Source organism: Notolabrus celidotus, chromosome 15 (genome assembly GCF_009762535.1).
Source record: "Notolabrus celidotus isolate fNotCel1 chromosome 15, fNotCel1.pri, whole genome shotgun sequence".
In the NCBI taxonomy this organism is placed as follows: Eukaryota; Metazoa; Chordata; class Actinopteri; order Labriformes; family Labridae; genus Notolabrus; species Notolabrus celidotus.
In genome coordinates this window covers 32,535,897-32,554,359 of record NC_048286.1, presented here as the reverse complement: position 1 = coordinate 32,554,359, position 18,463 = coordinate 32,535,897, and the positions used below count along the sequence as shown (strand labels likewise).

The 18,463-nt window shown below is 37.5% G+C and overlaps 2 protein-coding genes across 4 annotated transcripts in view; one reads left to right on the top strand and one right to left on the bottom strand.

The window, feature by feature from the left end:
- tgs1 (trimethylguanosine synthase 1) overlaps positions 1–85 on the bottom strand; it is an 11,087-nt gene extending 11,002 nt beyond the window's left edge. Inside the window, exon 1 of the mRNA XM_034702952.1 lies at positions 51–85. Within this exon, the coding sequence (XP_034558843.1) occupies positions 51–85 (35 nt within the window). The remainder of the gene's footprint in view (positions 1–50) is intronic.
- A 231-nt stretch (positions 86–316) lies between these two features.
- tmem68 (transmembrane protein 68) lies at positions 317–17,312 on the top strand. 3 transcript variants are annotated; one of them, XR_004634206.1, is made up of 8 exons: positions 317–547; positions 2,459–2,558; positions 4,215–4,382; positions 8,541–8,734; positions 8,872–8,932; positions 10,358–10,497; positions 13,343–13,526; positions 16,633–17,312. XR_004634206.1 is itself a non-coding variant. In XM_034704027.1 (7 exons), the coding sequence occupies exons 1-7, from the start codon at positions 332–334 to the stop codon at positions 13,445–13,447; spliced, it is 984 nt and encodes a 327-aa protein (XP_034559918.1). In that variant the 5' UTR covers positions 317–331; the 3' UTR covers positions 13,448–13,749. The 3 variants fall into 3 exon arrangements, 1 of the variants encoding a protein (XP_034559918.1); XR_004634207.1 differs by lacking the exon at positions 16,633–17,312 and adding an exon at positions 13,844–14,009; XM_034704027.1 differs by lacking the exon at positions 16,633–17,312 and having other exon boundaries at positions 13,343–13,749.
- The last annotated feature ends 1,151 nt before the right edge of the window (positions 17,313–18,463 follow it).

Genomic DNA, 18,463 nt, shown 5'->3' with positions numbered 1-18,463 from the left:
TTGACCAACACTCCTGAACTCCTCTGCCACATGTGAAATGTCAGACTAACCCCCGAGACTCTGCCTGTGGAGCTCCAACCCACATCAGATAAACACACTGTGTGTGTGTTTTTTTTAAAGGAACAGCTCTGCTTCTTCTGGTTTGGAGCGATGCACGTCCTCTTTTATGTGTTTCCAGATTTCAGAACTTTCCTGTTAGTCCACTAAAACTGGGCCAATAGATCCGGTTTGTGCTCCTCAAGTCACTGAAGTTAAAAGAATACAAAAGAATAAATGTGCTGATGCCACATAAAGAGTGACCAAGTATTTAAGATTTACCCAACAGTTCTTCATGTGTGTGTTCCCGTCACAGTGTTTTCTGTTTGGTCCACAGGTGTGTGTGTTCCACGCGCTGGAGGACTGGGCAGGCCTGGGTCAGGTGGAGGACTATCTGAGTGTTCTGGAGTACCTGCTGTGGGTGTTCACCCCTTTGGCCATCGTCTTCATCCTGCCCTTCCTCATCGTCATCCTCCTGTATCTCTCCATACTCTTCCTCCATGTTTATAAGGTAAAACATCGACACGATCGCTGATCCTACAAGCACCCTCACATGGATTGAGACAGTCTGATGTGAGTCTTCTTGTGGAGGAGAGGCAGAGATCTCTGGATGATAACAGGGGACAACATGGATGAGATATTATGTGACTTTGTGTTTTTGAATGATGCAGCTAAAAACAAAGAAGTGAGGATGTCTGACAAAAAAGAAAGACTGATCCTATCGTGAAAAAGATAGTTTTATTCTGTCTCTCTGTGAAAGTCTGAGAGGATAAGAGAGGAATACAACAACAAGAAAGAAGTAAACAGAGAGGGAGCAAACATCTGTACTTTTGACTTTGTACATGTAGCTGAATGCTCTTTCCAAACAGAGCAGGTCTGTTCTATCAAAGACCCAACATCAAGACAGGATCAGATCCAGTCCCATCTTACGGACAGGACTCAGTCTGATCTCATCTTAATCCACCATGAGCAGAGCACTTTGCAGCATTTAGCAAGTTACAGTGGCAAGGACAAACTTCCTTTAACAGGCAGAAACCTCCAGCAGGACCAGACTCATGTTAGACACACATCTGCTGAGACCTACCGTGTTGGAGAGAGGGATAGAGGGATAGAGGGAGATGGAGATGGAGAGAGAGAGATAGAGAGAGAGAGAGCGAGAGAGAGAGATGATAGTGGTGAGACGGATAGTAGTAGTTGTAGCAGCTGGAGTCTGACACATCCACAGCAGCAGAGATCCAGAGGAACCTACGAGACAAGGGAGCTCGAAAGAAAGAAAGAAAGAAAGAAAGAAAGAAGAATGGAATGAAAGGAAAAGGGATAGAATGAAAGAGCAAAAGACAGAAAGAAAAAACAAAGGAAAGAAAGAAAGAAAACAAAGGTATGAAAGAAAGAAGAAAAGAGAGAATGAAAAAAGGAATCTACAGCAGAGTTACAGAGGAACCTACGAGACAAAGGAGCTCAGGGACTCCAGAAAGGTCTAAGAAAAATAAATGGAGAAAGAAAGGAGAAAGAAAAGAAAGAAAAAGAAAGAAAGAAAGAAAGAAGAATGGAATAAAAGGAAAAGGGATAGAATGAAAGAGCAAAAGAAAGAAAGAAAAAAGAAAGGAATGAAAGACAGAAAGAAAGAAAGAAAGAAAGAAAACAAAGGTATGAAAGAAAGAAGAAAAGAGAGAATGAAAAAAGGAATCTACAGCAGAGATCCAGAGGAACCTACGAGACAAGGGAGCTCAGGGACTCCAGAAAGGTCTAAGAAAAATAAATGGAGGAAGAAAGAAAGGAAAAAGAAAAGAAAGAAGGAAGAAAAAGAAAGAAAGAAAGAAGAATGGAATGAAAGGAAAAGGGATAGAATGAAAGAGCAAAATAAAGAAAGAAAAAAACAAGGAAAGAAAGAAAGAAAGAAAGAAAACGAAGGAATGAAAGAAAGAAGAGAAGAAAGGATTAAAGGAATCTACAGCAGAGATCCAGAGGAACCTACGAGACAAGGGAGCTCAGGGACTCCAGAAAGGTCTATGGTTAGTAACTTTAATGGGACAGGAAGAGTTAAAGTGAGAGACAGGCAGAGAGAGGAGAGAGAGGGAAAGACAGGATCCCAGTGTGTCAGTCTAAGCCTATAGCAGCATAACTAAGACCTGGTCCCAGACAGTTTTTTTTTTTCCCTTAGTGTTTTTTCCAAGCCTGATCTTTATTTCCATACGTAAACAAACCAATGTAAGGGCCGTCTGTGGCTCTGTGATAGAGCTGAAAGTTTGGCGCTTCACTAACATGTCAGCTTCATGTTACATCATCCTTTGGCTGCACACTGATCCTCAAACTCCTCTACAAAGAAAGGCCTTGGTTAATGTGTAAGAATGAGATTAGTTTTCTTCCCTCCCTTGTTTCCCTCCAAACGTTCTCTTTCCTGATTCATTTTCTTTCCAAACAGAGGAAGAATCAGCTGAGGGAGGCTTACAGCAACAACTTGTGGGACGGAGCCAGGAAGACCCTGGCTACTCTGTGGGACGGACACGGAGCCATCTGGCATGGTAACACGCTGTGGGCTTTTATTGATTGGAGGTTTTCCTGGTTCTTTTTATGCTGTGTATTCAGAAGGCTGTTTTATAGCTGCTATAAACGACACTGAGGAAAGTTAGATCTTTGGTGGAAGCTGCTCATCTTTCTGTCCGTGCTCAGAACGACCTGCATGCTGTGAGGAAGAGGGGATGGAGAAAGAATCGCAGCATAGCTTGGCAAAGTAAAGGGAACATTTAAAGGGTTGTCTGTTAGAAGAAGAGAATGTTATTTAAACCTCTCATCAGGCTGTGAGCTGTTACAGAAGAGGATTAGGGACAATTTTATTTTTATTATTATTATGAGAAAAAAGTCAGAATTCTGAGATTAGAATTCTGAGATTAAGTCAGAATTATGAGATTAAAGTCAGAATTATGAGATTAAAGTCAGAATTCTGACATTAAAGTCAGAATTCTGGGATTAAGTCAGAATTCTGAGATTAAGTCAGAATTCTGAGATTAAAGCAGAATTCTGAGATTAAAGCAGAATTCTGAGATTAAAGTCAGAATTATGAGATTAAGTCAGAATTCTGAGATTAAAGTCAGAATTCTGAGATTAAAGTCAGAATTCTGAGATTAAGTCAGAATTCTGAGATTAAGTCAGAATCATGAGATTAAAGTCAGAAATCTGAGATTAAAGTCAGAATTATGAGATTAAGTCAGAATTATGAGATTAAGTCAGAATTATGAGATTAAAGTCAGAATTATGAGATTAAGTCAGAATTATGAGATTAAAGTCAGAATTCTGAGATTAAAGTCAGAATTCTGACATTAAAATCAGAATTCTGAGATTAAGTCAGAATTATGAGATTAAAGCAGAATTCTGAGATTAAAGTCAGAATTATGAGATTAAAGTCAGAATTATGAGATTAAAGTCAGAATTCTGAGATTGAGTCAGAATTCTGAGATTAAAGTCAGAATTCTGAGATTAAAGTCATACTTCTGAGATTAAAGTCATAATTCTGACTTTACTCTCTGAATTCTGACTTTGTTCTCTTTTGCTCTCTTGATTGGTTCGAGGCTCTTTCTGTTACATTCATGTTTTTAAACTATAAAGCAAACTCAGAAAACTCCATGCTTACAATCCAATGCTCAAAACAAAAGGATATGACAGCTCACACACTTCACAGCACCAATGATCCAGACAGTTTAATTCACCAGGTTACAATCCAATGCAACATGAGCTTCAACACACAGGTCAGAGGACTTCAGAGGCTTGTTTGGTTATTGAGTGTGCGGCCTGGTTTGATGCAAATATGGGCTTTCTTTCCTCTGCTGCAAAACAAAACAAACACAAAGAGAGTAGTATGTGTGCTGCACTAACATAAAACACCACCATCTAATATTCAAATGTGCTTTTATATAGAAATGTAACCTGCAACATAACAAAGCACTGAAAACAAGGAAGAACAGACAAGTAGTGCAGAAACACAAACAAAGCCAGATACTGAAACAGGCTTTAAAAGAAGAAAACACAACCAAGTACTGATTCAGGATGGGACAACATGTGAAATGCAAAACATAAGAAATGAATCAAACTGAAGGTGATTGACTGGACTCAGCTTTGTGTTGATAATGAGAAAAAGAAGAATCATCTTTTGATCAGAGAACATCTTCGTCCTCTTCTCTCAGGCTACGAGATCCATGGACTGGAGAAGATCCCAGACAAAGGACCAGCCCTGATCGTGTACTACCATGGAGCCATCCCCATAGACTACTATTACTTTCTGGCCAACGTTATCATCCAAAAGGGCCGGACCTGTCACTCTGTAGCTGACCACTTCCTCTTCAAGATCCCAGGTACACCGTCACACATGCAGACCTACTTGAAACTTCCAATCCACTTTATTTATGTGTAGCACATTTAAAAAGACAATAAAGTTTATCATAGTGCTGCACAGTGAGGTAAATACGTTAAAACACACACACAAAAATTAAATACAATAACATTTGATATTAAAACACATACAACACTGTAAAAATGAATAGATAAATAAATACATAAATACATAAATAAATACATAAATACATAAAATACAATAAAAAGTAATTATAAAACACTAAAAATAAATAGATAAATAAAAAAATGTAATACAATAAAAAAATTAAATAAACACATGTAAAAATAAATAGATAAATAAAATACAATTAAAAAAAGCATAATAAAACATACATAAAGCTCTAAAAATAAATAAATAAATAATTAAAGATGAATAAATAGATAAATAAAGAATGGAGATGCAATAAAAAGTAACAATGAAAAAAAATAAAAACTGTAAAAATAAATAAAGACAAAATTCAATATGAAAACATAATAAAACACATCAAACACTGTTAAAATAAATCAATAAATAAATAAAATACAATAAAAAGGTCATAATAAAACACCAAACACTGTAAAAACAGATAAATAAATAAATACTAATAAAATACAATAGAAAATAATAATAAAACACTAAAAATAAATAGATAAATAAAAAAAATGTAATACAATAGAAAATAATAATAAACAGATGTAAAAATAAATAGATAAATAAAATACAATTTAAAAAAAAGCATAATAAAACACACATAAAGCTCTAAAAATAAATAAATAAATAATTAAAAATAAATAAATAGATAAATAAAGAATGGGGATACAATCAAAAGTAACAATGAAAAAAAATAAAAACACTGTAAAAATAAATAAAGACAAAATGCAATATGAAAACATAATAAAACAAATCAAACACTGTAAAAATAAATCAATAAATAAAATGAAATAAAAAGTTATAATTAAAACACATAAAACACTGTAAAAATAAATAAGGAAATAAATAAAATACAATAAAAAAATTATAATAGAACACTGTTAAAAAAATTATTAATTAGAATAAAATACAATAAAAAGGTCATAATAAAACACCAAAACACTGTAAAAATAGATAAATAAAAAAATGTAATACAATAAAAAAATAATAATAAACACATGTAAAAATAAATAGATAAATAAAAAAAAAAAAAACAAACAAAGAAAAAACAATGAAAAAAAATCTAAAGGAATAATAATCTCATCCTCATATTAATTTCTTACCTTTTCTTTTTCTTTTACTTCAGAATTTTTGTGTTCTTTTTTAAATTAAAAACCATGGTGAAGTTCAGACTCAGTGGTCCACTGTTTGTAAATAACATTTTAATAGAGCTATTAAACTCTACATTTTATGTAATCCAGAACAATCTTTGAGTCCCAGTAGATAATCACTATTAATCCCTTTGATGGCATTTTAAAAAATATATATATTATTTTGCATTTCAGAGCAGAGTTAAAGCCAATATTAACAATGTTGAACAATACATTGGGAGGCTGTGACTCAGTGGTAGAGTTGGTCATCTGAATGGGTGAATGTGACGAGTAGAGTAAAAGAGCTTTGAGTGCTCAGAAAGACTAGAAGAGAGATGAAGTATAAGTCCATTTACCATTCACATGCCAGCCTGAGGACGTCCCTTAGACCCGAGTCTTCCTCAGTGTTGTCTGTCCTGCAGTCAGTTTCCACCCCTTCAGCAGCGCTGTCGCTGACTCCTTTGATTCAGCATCATCCTCAGGTCTGTATTGATTCAACACAAAGTGCAGATTACCAACTGAGCCGTCTGGGACCTGTTCAAAGTGAAATGTGACATTCAACAAAGCACAGTGTGTTATTTTACTATCCCAGCTGCATCAGAAGGCAGCAGTGAGGGACAGAGGTCAGGAACCCCTGGGACAAGGACTTAACCCACGCCTCTGTATATGGAGAGGGAGCTTTAACTGCGACACTAACCTAGCACTTGTTGCTGTTTAAATTCAGTATAGTACATTATGACTGTAGACTTACACTCATCCTTCATTCTGCCAATGAATGAAGCAGAAAATAGACATCAATGTTCCAATCAAAGGCTGTTGAAGTCCTTGAAATAGAAGGCCTGATGATGACGCTGTGAAGTTACAGAGACGGACAACAGAAAGAGGAGATGAAAATGAGATCTGTGAGATCTCCCTGGCAAAGTGCCGTTCAGAAGCCAAGCAGTCTCATGGAGAGATCAGTAAAACATTACTTCCTGAAGACGTTCGTCATACGTTACAGTGTCGATCAGGCCGTCTGTAGCTCGACCCTGTCAGTCTCATGATTAACAGTCACCTCATGAAGGATCAGGAGAGTAAAGAGGTGTAAGAGGTAGATGTTAGAGATGTAGAAGGAGTATGCCAGCGTGGGGGGACCCTGAGAGACAGATGGCTTCAAGCTAAATTAATATTCCTCCAGACTGATTCATCGAGCGGAGCTGGAGTGGCCTCTTGAGAGGATCCTGGCAGAAGCACGGCTCAAAATGAAGTGCAGGTTTCAGAGTGACTGCTGGAGATTGTTGTGCCTTCAAGATTCCTGCTTTCAGCTTAGAATAGATTGTCAGTGACTGAGCCAGGCCCATAGATCAGGCCAGGCAAGTTTATTTTTAAAGTATCATTCATCCAAAGAGCAATTCAAAGTGCTTCACAGAGTTAACAACAAAAACATTAACAACCAACAAAAATACAGAAAACCCTTCAAACATTTCATAAGCATTTAAATTTCATCATCATCATTACATCATTCAGTTCAGATGATGTTAATTTTGTGCAGCCAAATAAAACATCCAATTTTAAAACATGACATTAAATTGTAAAATGTTACATTTAAAATATGACATTACATTTTAAAATATCTAATATAAAATATAAAATTAAATTGTTAAATATCAATTTTTAAAATATAACATTACATTTCAAAATATCTAATATAAAATATAAAATTAAATTGTAAAATATCTCATTTAAAATATGACATTAAATTGTAAAATATCAAATTCAATATATGACATTAAATCATAAATTATCTATTTTAAAATATGACATTCAAATGTAAAATATTGAATTTAAAATATGACATTAAATTGTAAAAATGTCTAATTTAAAATTCAAAATTAAATTGTAAAATATTACATTCAAAATATTACATTAAATTGTAAAATATCTCATTAAAATATGACATTCAATAAAATATCCATTTTAAAATATGAAATTAAATTATAAAATATCTATTTTAAAATTTGACATTGAATTGTAAAATATTGAATTTAAAATTTGACATTAAATTTTAAAAAATTGCATTTAAAATATTGCATTAAATTATAAAATATCTATTCTGAAATATGACATTCAATTGTAAAATATTGAATTTAAAATTTGACATTAAATTTTAAAATATATATTTTAAAATATGACATTAAATTATAAAATATCGATTTTAAAATATGACATTCAAATGTAAAATATTGAATTTAAAATATGACATTAAATTGTAAAAATGTCTAATTTAAAATAAAAAATTAAATTGTAAAATATTACATTCAAAATATGACATTAAATTGTAAAATATCTCATTAAAAATATGACATTCAATAAAATATCTATTTTAAAATATGACATTGAATTGTAAAATATCTAATTTTAAAATATGACATTAAATTATAAGGTATTTAATTTAAAATATGATATTAAATTCTAAAGAATAAAATTTAAACTAGGACATCAAATTTGTAATATACAATCTAAAATATGACATTAAAGAAACATAAGCATTAAAACATAAAATATTTTAAAATATAAGATCAAGGAAGAAAGAAAGTAAGACTCAGTTTGTTAAAAGAAATTGAAAGAAAATCCTAGAGTTTATGGAAAGTGTCAAAAAGTTTATAGTTAAAGAAATAAAAACTTAGGTTTAAAAATTGATTTGTGTCCATTAGCGAGGAGAGTAAGCAGGATAGCTCACTTGTCAGAGCGTGCAGCTCCTGTTTTTGTGTTTGTATTTAAATCTGTTTGAACGTCAGCTTCATGCTCGTGTTTTTACTTCCTGTCTCTTCCACTCTGCCCCCCTTAAACCTGCTGACCTCCCTGTCCCTCTGCTCCAGGTTTCAAGCTGCTGCTGGAGGTGTTCAGTGTGATCCATGGTCCTCAGGAGGAGTGTGTGAGGGCCCTGAAGAACGGTCACCTGTTGGGGATCTCTCCAGGAGGAGTGCGGGAGGCTCTGTTCAGCGACGAGACGTACCCTCTGCTCTGGGGCAAACGGAGAGGCTTTGCACAGGTCGCCATCGACTCTCAAGTGGTGCGTTAATGTCACGAAGATCTACTGTGACCATCTGAATTACTTTACTAAAAGTGTACTTCAGTGCAGAATCCATGAGTGTCTGCAGACTCCCTCTCCTCTAACCTTCTCTCTTTCTCACTCTGTCCTTCTTTCAGCCAGTAATTCCAATGTTTACGCAGAATTTGCGGGAAGGCTTCAGATCTCTGGGAACCCTCAGTAAGTGTTGAAGAGTCAAAATCCACAAGGACACACACACAACACACAGCTGCACACAGAGAGGACAGCACAGTGTCCTTAAAGGTGACATATCATGCAAAATCGACTTTTTAATGGTTCTCTACCTGAAATATGTGTCCCTGTCTACAAACCCCCCGAGAATGAAAAGAATCCATTCTGCCCCTGTTCTGATTTCTCCACCTTTCTGTAAATGTGTGTGAAACCAGCCGTTTCAGACTTCTGTGTTTTGTTACGTCACAACAATATCCGGTCTGTCACGGAGTCAGAGCTCGGAGCTTGTTCAGCCCATAGACTGTATAAAATACAACTCAACCCCTCCTCCGTTTTTCATTACCTGCACACATGTGTGCTAACAAGGAGCTTAGGAAGGAGGCATGCTAGTTGTTGGCTGCCTTAATAAACACAAAGGTCGGTTTTACTCCCCACGTCTGCAGATTTGAAGATCTAGTGGAGGATTTTTATTTGTCATGGAAAAGTGCTAGCGCTAATTAGCATAGCCTCATAGCTACATGTTCATAGCTGTAGCTGTAGCTGTAGCTGTGTACCAAGACACACGTCTACATACTGACAAATAAAACAACAAGAAACACAGAATCTGTGACCAATCCTTCAGAAAGGTCCTGCTGCCTTTCTGGTAGAGGTCGGTTTTACTCCCCACGTCTGCAGATTTGAAGATCTAGTGGATGATTTTTATTTGTCATGGATAAGTGCTAGCGCTAATTAGCATAGCCACATAGCTACATGTTCGTAGCTGTGTATCAAGACACACGTCTACATACTGAAAAATAAAACAACAAGAAACACTAAATCTGTGACCAATCCTTCAGAAAGGTCCTGCTGCAGGCGCCTCTCCGTCAGGATCAGATTCTGGATCAGATTCAGAGGGTTGAAGTAACGCGGGTCTGTGAGCAGCCGTGTATATTCAGCCAACATGTAAACATTAGATCAACGTGCTGGAGAGCCGAGGGTACATCCACTTCCTGAGGGGGTGTGGTCAGAGAGAAAACAGAGTGTTCTGAGGAGGACTGAAGAAGAGGGTTTTTCAGGCAGACCAAAATCTGATTTCAAAGTGTTTTTTTGAGCATAAACTTTAAAGAGATGTTTTGGGGACCTCTTAGACCAATATATATTGATGAAAAAACCGTGATATGTCACCTTTAATGCATGTTGTGTGTGTTGTAAGGGAGTGTAGTGACACGTTGGGTATGTCCTCTCTCATCCAATGAGAAACCCTGGTCTTGAGTATACGCCTTCACCGTCCTCACTTTGAAACCAGCAGCTGTGTTTACTAACACAGTCCATGACTTGTCACAGGGGAATATGAACCTGTTCCTAGCCTTTAACTTGTCCTGACCTTCTCTTCATCCTCTCTTACATTTCTTCTGTCTCTGTTTTTCAAACCAGGATTCTATCGCTGGGTGTATGAAACGTTCCGTCTCCCTATAGCTCCCATTTATGGAGGATTTCCTGTCAAGTTTCGTACCTTCCTCGGCGATCCCATCCCGTATGACCCCAACCTGAACGCTGCCGAGCTGGCGGAGAAGGTGAGTGTACTGAAGTCGTTCTGCCTCACTTTAATCCTCCTCTCAGTGAAGGTGTTGATGGTTTGACAGGTGTCATGGTGGATGGAAAACTGGCTGTACTTTCATGATGCTAGTGCTTTACAGAATCTAAAATATAAAACATATTCTGCTTTGTTTAACACTTTTTTGTTAATCAAATAATTCCATATATGTTCTTTCATAGTTTTGATGTCTTCAGTATTAATCTACAGTGTTTACAATAATTTAAATAAATACAAACCCTTGAATGAGAAGGTGTTTCCAAACTTTTGACTGGGGATAGAATATAGCGCAGTCAGGGTGAGCAGCTCTGAGTGGAGATGCAGAGCTCATCTCAATCACAATCAAACCTGAGCAAACTGCAGAGCTGCAGAAGTTTATGCATCATCATTAGCAGAATTGGCTTTTTAAATTAGACTTTGAGACGGAGCAGATAAAGGAGGGGAAACGATGCACAGCGCTTGGTGTTGTCAGCAGCCGTTATCCATTCTTCTCAGAATCATGTCAGTCCAAGCAGATTTGGCTGTTAAGTAAGATGTGTCATTTGCTTCATTGGCTTTACAACAGTTTAAGATGACTTTTTCATGTCATGTCACCATCCTTTCTTAGTTAAATTTGACTTGACACAGGCAATTCAGTTTAGTCAGATCTAGAGATCAAGCCTGCCTCAGAGCATGCCTCAGTTTTGTAAGAAAAACTCATTTATTCAGAGTTCTCTTCTGAGGTTAAATTACACCATGAGTCTGCTTTGGAGAGGAACTGAGAGGAATTTGGAGAGAATTGTTGCCAAAAGGTTCCTAAAGACCATATCAAGATTCAATTCATGAGGTTTCACACCCTGCCATGCTGTTGCTTTGGGACCTTCTGAGGGTTATCAGGCAGAGTCAGGTTTGGCTCATACAGTCAAAGTTATTCCCCATGCTCTGAAACATGTTGACCAAAAAGTCATGTGACAAGAAGCTGTCTTTCTGATGTGATACATAATCATGTCTGTGTTCTCCTGAGACCCAGGGGGAATAAAGGGTTGTAATTTTGAGTTTTTTTCTTTATAAGTTAAATTAAAGAACACACTTTAAAGGTGACATATCATGCAAAATGGACTTTTTAATGGTTCTCTACCTGAAATATGTGTCCCTGTCTACAGACCCCCCTGAGAATGAAAAGAATCCATTCTGCCCCTGTTCTGATTTCTCCACCTTTCTGTAAATGTGTGTGAAACCAGCCGTTTCAGACTTCAGTGTTTTTGTTACGTAACAACAATATCCGGTCTGTAACAGGAAGTCAGAGCTCGGAGCTTGTTCAGCCCATAGACTGTATAAAATACAACTCAACCCCTCCTCCGTTTTTCATTCCCTGCACACGTGTGCTAACAAGGAGCTTAGGAGGGAGGCATGCTAGTTGTAGGCTGTCTTAATAAACACAAAGGTCGGTTTTACTCCCCACGTCTGCAGATTTGAAGATCTAGTGGATGATTTTTATTTTCCATGGAAAAGTGCTAGCGCTAGTTAGCATAGCCACATAGCTACATGTTAGTAGCTGTAGCTGTAGCTGTGTACCAAGACACACGTCGACATACTGACAAATAAAACAACAAGAAACACTAAATCTGTGACCAATCCTTCAGAAAGGTCCTGCTGCCTTTCTGGCAGAGGTCGGTTTTACTCCCCACGTCTGCAGATTTGAAGATCTAGTGGATGATTTTTATTTATCATGGATAAGTGCTAGCGCTAGTTAGCATAGCCACATAGCTACATGTTCGTAGCTGTGTACCAAGACACACGTCGACATACTGACAAATAAAACAACAAGAAACACTAAATCTGTGACCAATCCTTCAGAAAGGTCCTGCTGCAGGCGCCTCTCCGTCAGGATCAGATTCTGGATCAGATTCAGAGGGTTGAAGTAACGCGATCTGTGAGCAGCCGTGTATATTCAGCCAACATGTAAACATTAGATCAACGTGCTGGAGAGCCGAGGCACATCCACTTCCTGAGGGGGCGTGGTCAGAGGGAAAACAGACTGTTCTGAGGAGGACTGAAGAAGAGGGTTTTTCAGGCAGACCAAAATCTGATTTCAAAGTGTTTTTTTGAGCATAAACTTTAAAGACATGTTTTGGGGACCTCTTAGACCAATATATATTGATGAAAAAAGCGTGATATGTCACCTTTTAAAGATATATATTTTTAAAACTTTACTTTAATAACATTTTACAACATGTGCACTGTAGGGCACAACCGGACTTCATTGATGTCCAGTCTCTACGGCTCATTAGGGTACCATCATCTGCAATTCTGTATTCTTCCAACACAGGCATGAACCTAAGAGAAAGACACAACACACTCAATTAATTGAATTCATTGAATTCATTGTTTAATTGAGATCCTTAGATGTTAACTTACTAAAAACAATCAAAGTATAACATTGGAAAAACATTTTAAATATGAATATCATGATTACCTTTCCTTTTTCCATAAAATGTGCTTGGTGAGATTGCAGCCATTTTCAAAAGACCAGAAAAGGCTACTTGTCATAGCCACACCCCCACACATGATATATCATTGGAAAGCTACGATTGTCCTCTGTATGGTGCATCAGGACTCAATAGAGTCACATGTAAAGTATCAGAGGAATCAAGGAAAAACTAATGTGTACTACAGTGTACAAAAATGAAATGCTGGGTTTAAAAAGGATCGGCTGCTGCCACTCCTCTGGGTGGTCCTTCACTGAGGGGCGCCGCTCTGACTGATGAAGTAGAGTGGTATTCTGCAGGATGTTGGACACAAGTCACCCATAAACCGGGCTGTTGATGATGCTTTTGGGTCTCCAGGTGCAGCAGGCGGTCCAGTCTCTGATAGACCGGCACCAGCAGATCCCAGGGAACATCTTGCGAGCTTTGTTGGAGAGATTTCACTCCAAACACAAAGAGCAATAACATCAGGTGAACACCAGAGACAGACTGTCCAGAGTGAGACCAAAACAACACGATGGTCCGACGGCTTCAGTGTGCACAGGTTTGGTGGCCGGACATGTTTTTAATATTTGCACATCGAACCCCCCCGAGTGCAGCTGCTGAGGTTCTCCTGCATGCACAGTCTTTGTATCTTTGCATCTTGTTGAAATGTCTTCTTGAATTAACCGAACCTGTTTGAATCTGCTCATTCCCAGAGTTGATCTGTTCAAGGAGAGAATTCCCGAAGTTGTTAATGAACTTGAAAATAATCATACCTCAAAAAGTTAAATGATACAGATTTTTCTTTATGTGCACAATATCTTATTCTTATGTTTCTGATTCTCTGCTATCATTGATTACAGTATGATCATTTGACAGGGACCTCGGGCTCAGGGGCCGGCTGATTGGTTGGTTTGACTTCTGGTTAAATGACACAGGATGATGTAGGTTCAAATTAATACACTTCATTAAGAAACTCTGCAGCAAAGTGAAAAAACAAGGTCTGGGCTGAAACTCTCCTGGTCTGGTTATGACATCAGAAAATAAAATGTTCCAAAAGAAAGAAAGAAAGAAAGAAATGAATGAATGAATGAATGAATGATGGAAGGAAGGAAGGAATGAATGAATGAAGGAAGGAATGAATGAAGGAATGAAGGAATGAATAAATGAATGAATGATGGAAGGAAGGAATGAATAAATGAATGAATGATGGAAGGAAGGAATGAATGAAGGAATGAATGAATAAATGAATGAATGAATGAATGAACGATGGAAGGAAGGAAGGAATGAATGAATGAATGAATGATGGAAGGAATGAATGAAGGAATGAATAAATGAATGAATGATGGAAGGAAGGAATGAATGAAGGAATGAATGAATAAATGAATGAAGGAAGGAATGAAGGAATGAATGAATGAAGGAAGGAAGGAATGAATAAATGAATGAGTGAATGAAGGAAGGAAGGAAGGAATAAATGAATGAATGAAGGAAGGAAGGAATGAGTGAATGAATGAAGGAAGGAAGGAATAAATGAATGAGTGAATGAAGGAAGGAAGGAATAAATGAATGAATGAATGAAGGAAGGAAGGAATGAATGAAGGAAGGAAGGAAGGAAGGAATGAGTAAATGAATGAAGGAAGGAAGGAATGAATGAATGAAGGAAGGAATAAATGAATGAGTGAATGAATGAAGGAATGAATGAATGAGTGAATGAATGAATGAATGAAGGAAGGAATAAATGAATGAGTGAATGAATGAGTGAATGAATGAATGAAGGAAGGAAGGAAGGAATGAATGAGTGAATGAAGGAAGGAAGGAATAAATGAATGAATAAATGACTGAATGAATGAATGAATGAAAAAAAAATGTATGTCAGGTGAATACAATTTCAGGCACATTTTTGCAAGTGCTTATATTTGTAATACTCATATGTATATAAATTAATTAACATGTTAATATCACAAACATGATTTTAATAAGCTTTAAGAAGCTGATACAAAATCTTGAGTGTTTATTTATGTGTTGTTTAGAGAGTTTGAGCCACAAAAACTCTAAAAAAAAAAAATGCTTACAGGATTTTTTGCATCACGTGGTAGAAAAAAATAGCACTTTGACCCCTAGTGGCCAAAAATGAGAATTACAACAACAAACACTGAGCCTGAAAATGATTTCACCTTGTAGTTTTTTTACCCTTTGTTTTATATAAACAGAAATCAACTCTAAAAAATGATCCAGGCAAACTGCCTCCTGTTTAAAATCACCTCAGACTTACAAACATGAAACAAGTAAAACAACACCAGAGAGGAACTAAGAAAATAGTCCCAATATTTTTAAAGTCACTAGTTTTTCCTCGGGACATTTCTAAGATCAGGAAATCAAATGTTCTATTGTTATCATGAGTGTAGGGTCAGAGGTGAGGAAGGTAAGAAGCCTTCTAATGTGTGCCTGTCAGCTCAGAGCTCTAAAGATGTGTTTTAGCTTCTCTGTCTTGAGGTCTTCATCCCTATCCTGGCATGGATTCAGGAGCTATTTGACCTGTTTTACCTGTTTTGAAGCATTTAGTTGCTAAACATGAATCCCATCGTGCACTGTAGTCTGTAGATGTTCACTCACCTGTGAGAAGAAGACATGTCGATGTAAATCTTAGGGATGAAGAAGCTCTGAGGCGGGTCACAAACACTGTCTGATGTTTTAAAGCTCTGTCTGAACAAAAAGGGAGTTAACTGATTGGAAAGAAGCCATTTCCCCTTTCGATCTGCCAAAGTGAGGAACTTTCTTGGCTCAGGTGATTTGTTAGAGGTGACTCAGAAGTTGTTGTTTGTCAAATCATTCAACTTCACTTCTTTCTGGCAACTTCGACGAGGAGCCACACGTAGAAAGGAAAATATTAATGCACACAAACAGAATTGCACTTAAAAGTTTATTCAAATGTTTAAAAAACGAAGTGAAAGAATCCATCAAGAGTCTAAAGAAACTCTTAGAATAACTACAACATTAAGAGTTTGAAAGTTCAACAAGCATCCAGTGTTGAGGATGTATATTAAAAGGCTGTGTCCACTAAGGCGGTTTTTATTCAACCCTACATTTCTGAGCACTTCTCTCCATCATTTTCTCTTGGTAGGATATAAAAGTTGTCCTGCAGCACTTCCTCTTCCCTAAGTAGTGACCGGTGGGTCTGTTTTGTTTCATTTGCTCCATTTTTTCCTTTCAATTCATGTCATTTTTACAAGAAAACTTCTGATAGAAGCTCTAAACTCAGAAATTGTACCTTGCAAAAAATGAGTGTATTGACTGCTACCATCATACAGACCTCCGCCATTGCATTTGACAAAGTTGATTCCAGAAGTCCCGCCCCTTCTTGATTCTGATTGGTCTGCAAAAAGATGCATTGATGAGCGCGGCGGTGTTCCAACGGTTGAACTGTTTTCAGCTGAGAGCGCTGAGACAACGATCATGAATGCGCTGAGCTCTGGAAATGCTGACTCACATTTGGTTTGAATAGAAAATAGCATAAGTGCACACGTCACCTTCCTGGTTTATCCGGCACATTAATGCAACACCTTGAAATGAAAGTTCAGAGCTGTGATGATACAGCTTAAAATGTAAGAGCACCAGCCAATACAAAGATGTGATGCCAGCACTTATTAGAGCACTTCTTGTTCCTTCAGAATCTAGGTCCTAATTGATGCTTGACTGCAGCTGTGGAGGTTCTGAGGCTGCCACCCTTAGCTGCTGTTCAGACCGACCTGCACAGAAGAACTGACTTCAAATGAAGACGTGATGATAACAAAAAACAAATGTGCAGTCCAAGCAGAGATTGCAAGAGATATTTCCCTAGAGTTGTTTCTGTGTGTCCTTAGATATGTGACTTAAACTCCAGAGTCAAAGTAAAGGCAGTCATCTACAGCAGAAAGAGTGATAGAATCTGAACCCTCTTCTCTCTCTCTCTAAAGAAGACTGATCTTTGTGATTTAAGTCAGTGGAGTGCCCACAGCTCTTTTAACTCCTTGGATGGCAGCATGCATGAGAAGTTTATAACACTGTACCTCAGCTGAAGATAAAGATGTCATGATAATAAATCACATCCTGATCCTGGTGGGATAAAAACACTAACAGCTAACCAACAGACGTTTCATCAGGTCTGCAGAATCCACATCAGCCTGGTCCGGGTCCCGGTCCCACACAGAGCCTTAATAAAGACGCTTTAAAGACAGCTCATGAAACCCTCTAGTTACTGTAATACTCGTGCTTTATCATCGGTGTTGTGAACTAATCATTGGTCATGTATTAATTGTGGTTTTGAGTCTCTTAGTGTCTCTGTAAGTAAACTTTGTGATTTAATGAATAATTTTGCACTCGTAGTCGTGGAAGCCTCACTGCCAACTCTGAATTCTGTGTTCTAATGAAACACGTGTGTTTCGGAGTCTAATGGGTGCTTTACTTCTGTGAACTGGTTGCCTTTTCCATATTTATGTTTTTGGTTTTCAGATGATCTACAGCATATTTTTAAAACCGTGTCAATATGATATAAATGTTGCACTTTTAAATATTTAGATCCACTTTGCCCTGTAAATAAATCTATTTTGATAAAATGTGTCATGAGGTTTATTTTGACTTTTGATCTCTGCTGTTTGTGTGTGTCCATAACTGACACTTTTTCTTAAAGCCGTTCATCGAGTCAGATCTCAGTGAAGCAGCTCACGACCCTGTAAGGTCTCAAATAAGGCTTGTTAGAGACCCTCACTCTCAGGGGGGCAGGGTAAGGGTCTGCTGAAAGGGCTTAAAGAAAGGCCTTTATGATGATCATGTGACCTGGTGTTGTTTTGACTCAACACAAGAAGTCTGTACTTCATGAAGGGGCTTGACCTTGTGTGAAATGTGTGAAAGGAGCTGTGGCCTGAGGTTACATGTTAATGTACGGGCTGGAATGATGTCTCTGAAATGAGACAGGAGTGGGTCAGTGATATATGGAAGGAGCGTTACCTCATCCATCCACCAACCCATCCATTCATCAATCCATCCATCCATCCATCCATCCATCCATCCATCCATCCATCCATCCATCCATCCATCCATCCATCCATCCATCCATCCATCCATCAACTTATTCATTCATCCATCCATCAACCCATCAATCATTCCATCCATCAACCTATCCATCCATCCATCCACCCTGCCATCCATCCATCCATCCATCCATCCATCCATCCATCCATCCATCCATCCATCCATCCATCCATCCATCCATCCATCCATCCACCCTGCCATCCATCCATCCATCCATCAACTTATTCATTCATCCATCCTTCCATCCATCAACTTATTCATTCATTCATCCATCAACCCATCAATCATTCCATCCATCCATCCATCCATCCATCCACCCATCCATCCAACCATCCATCCATCCATCCATGCATCCATACATCCATCACTCCATCCATCCATCCACCCATCCATCCAACCATCCATCCATGCATCCATCCATCCATCCATCCA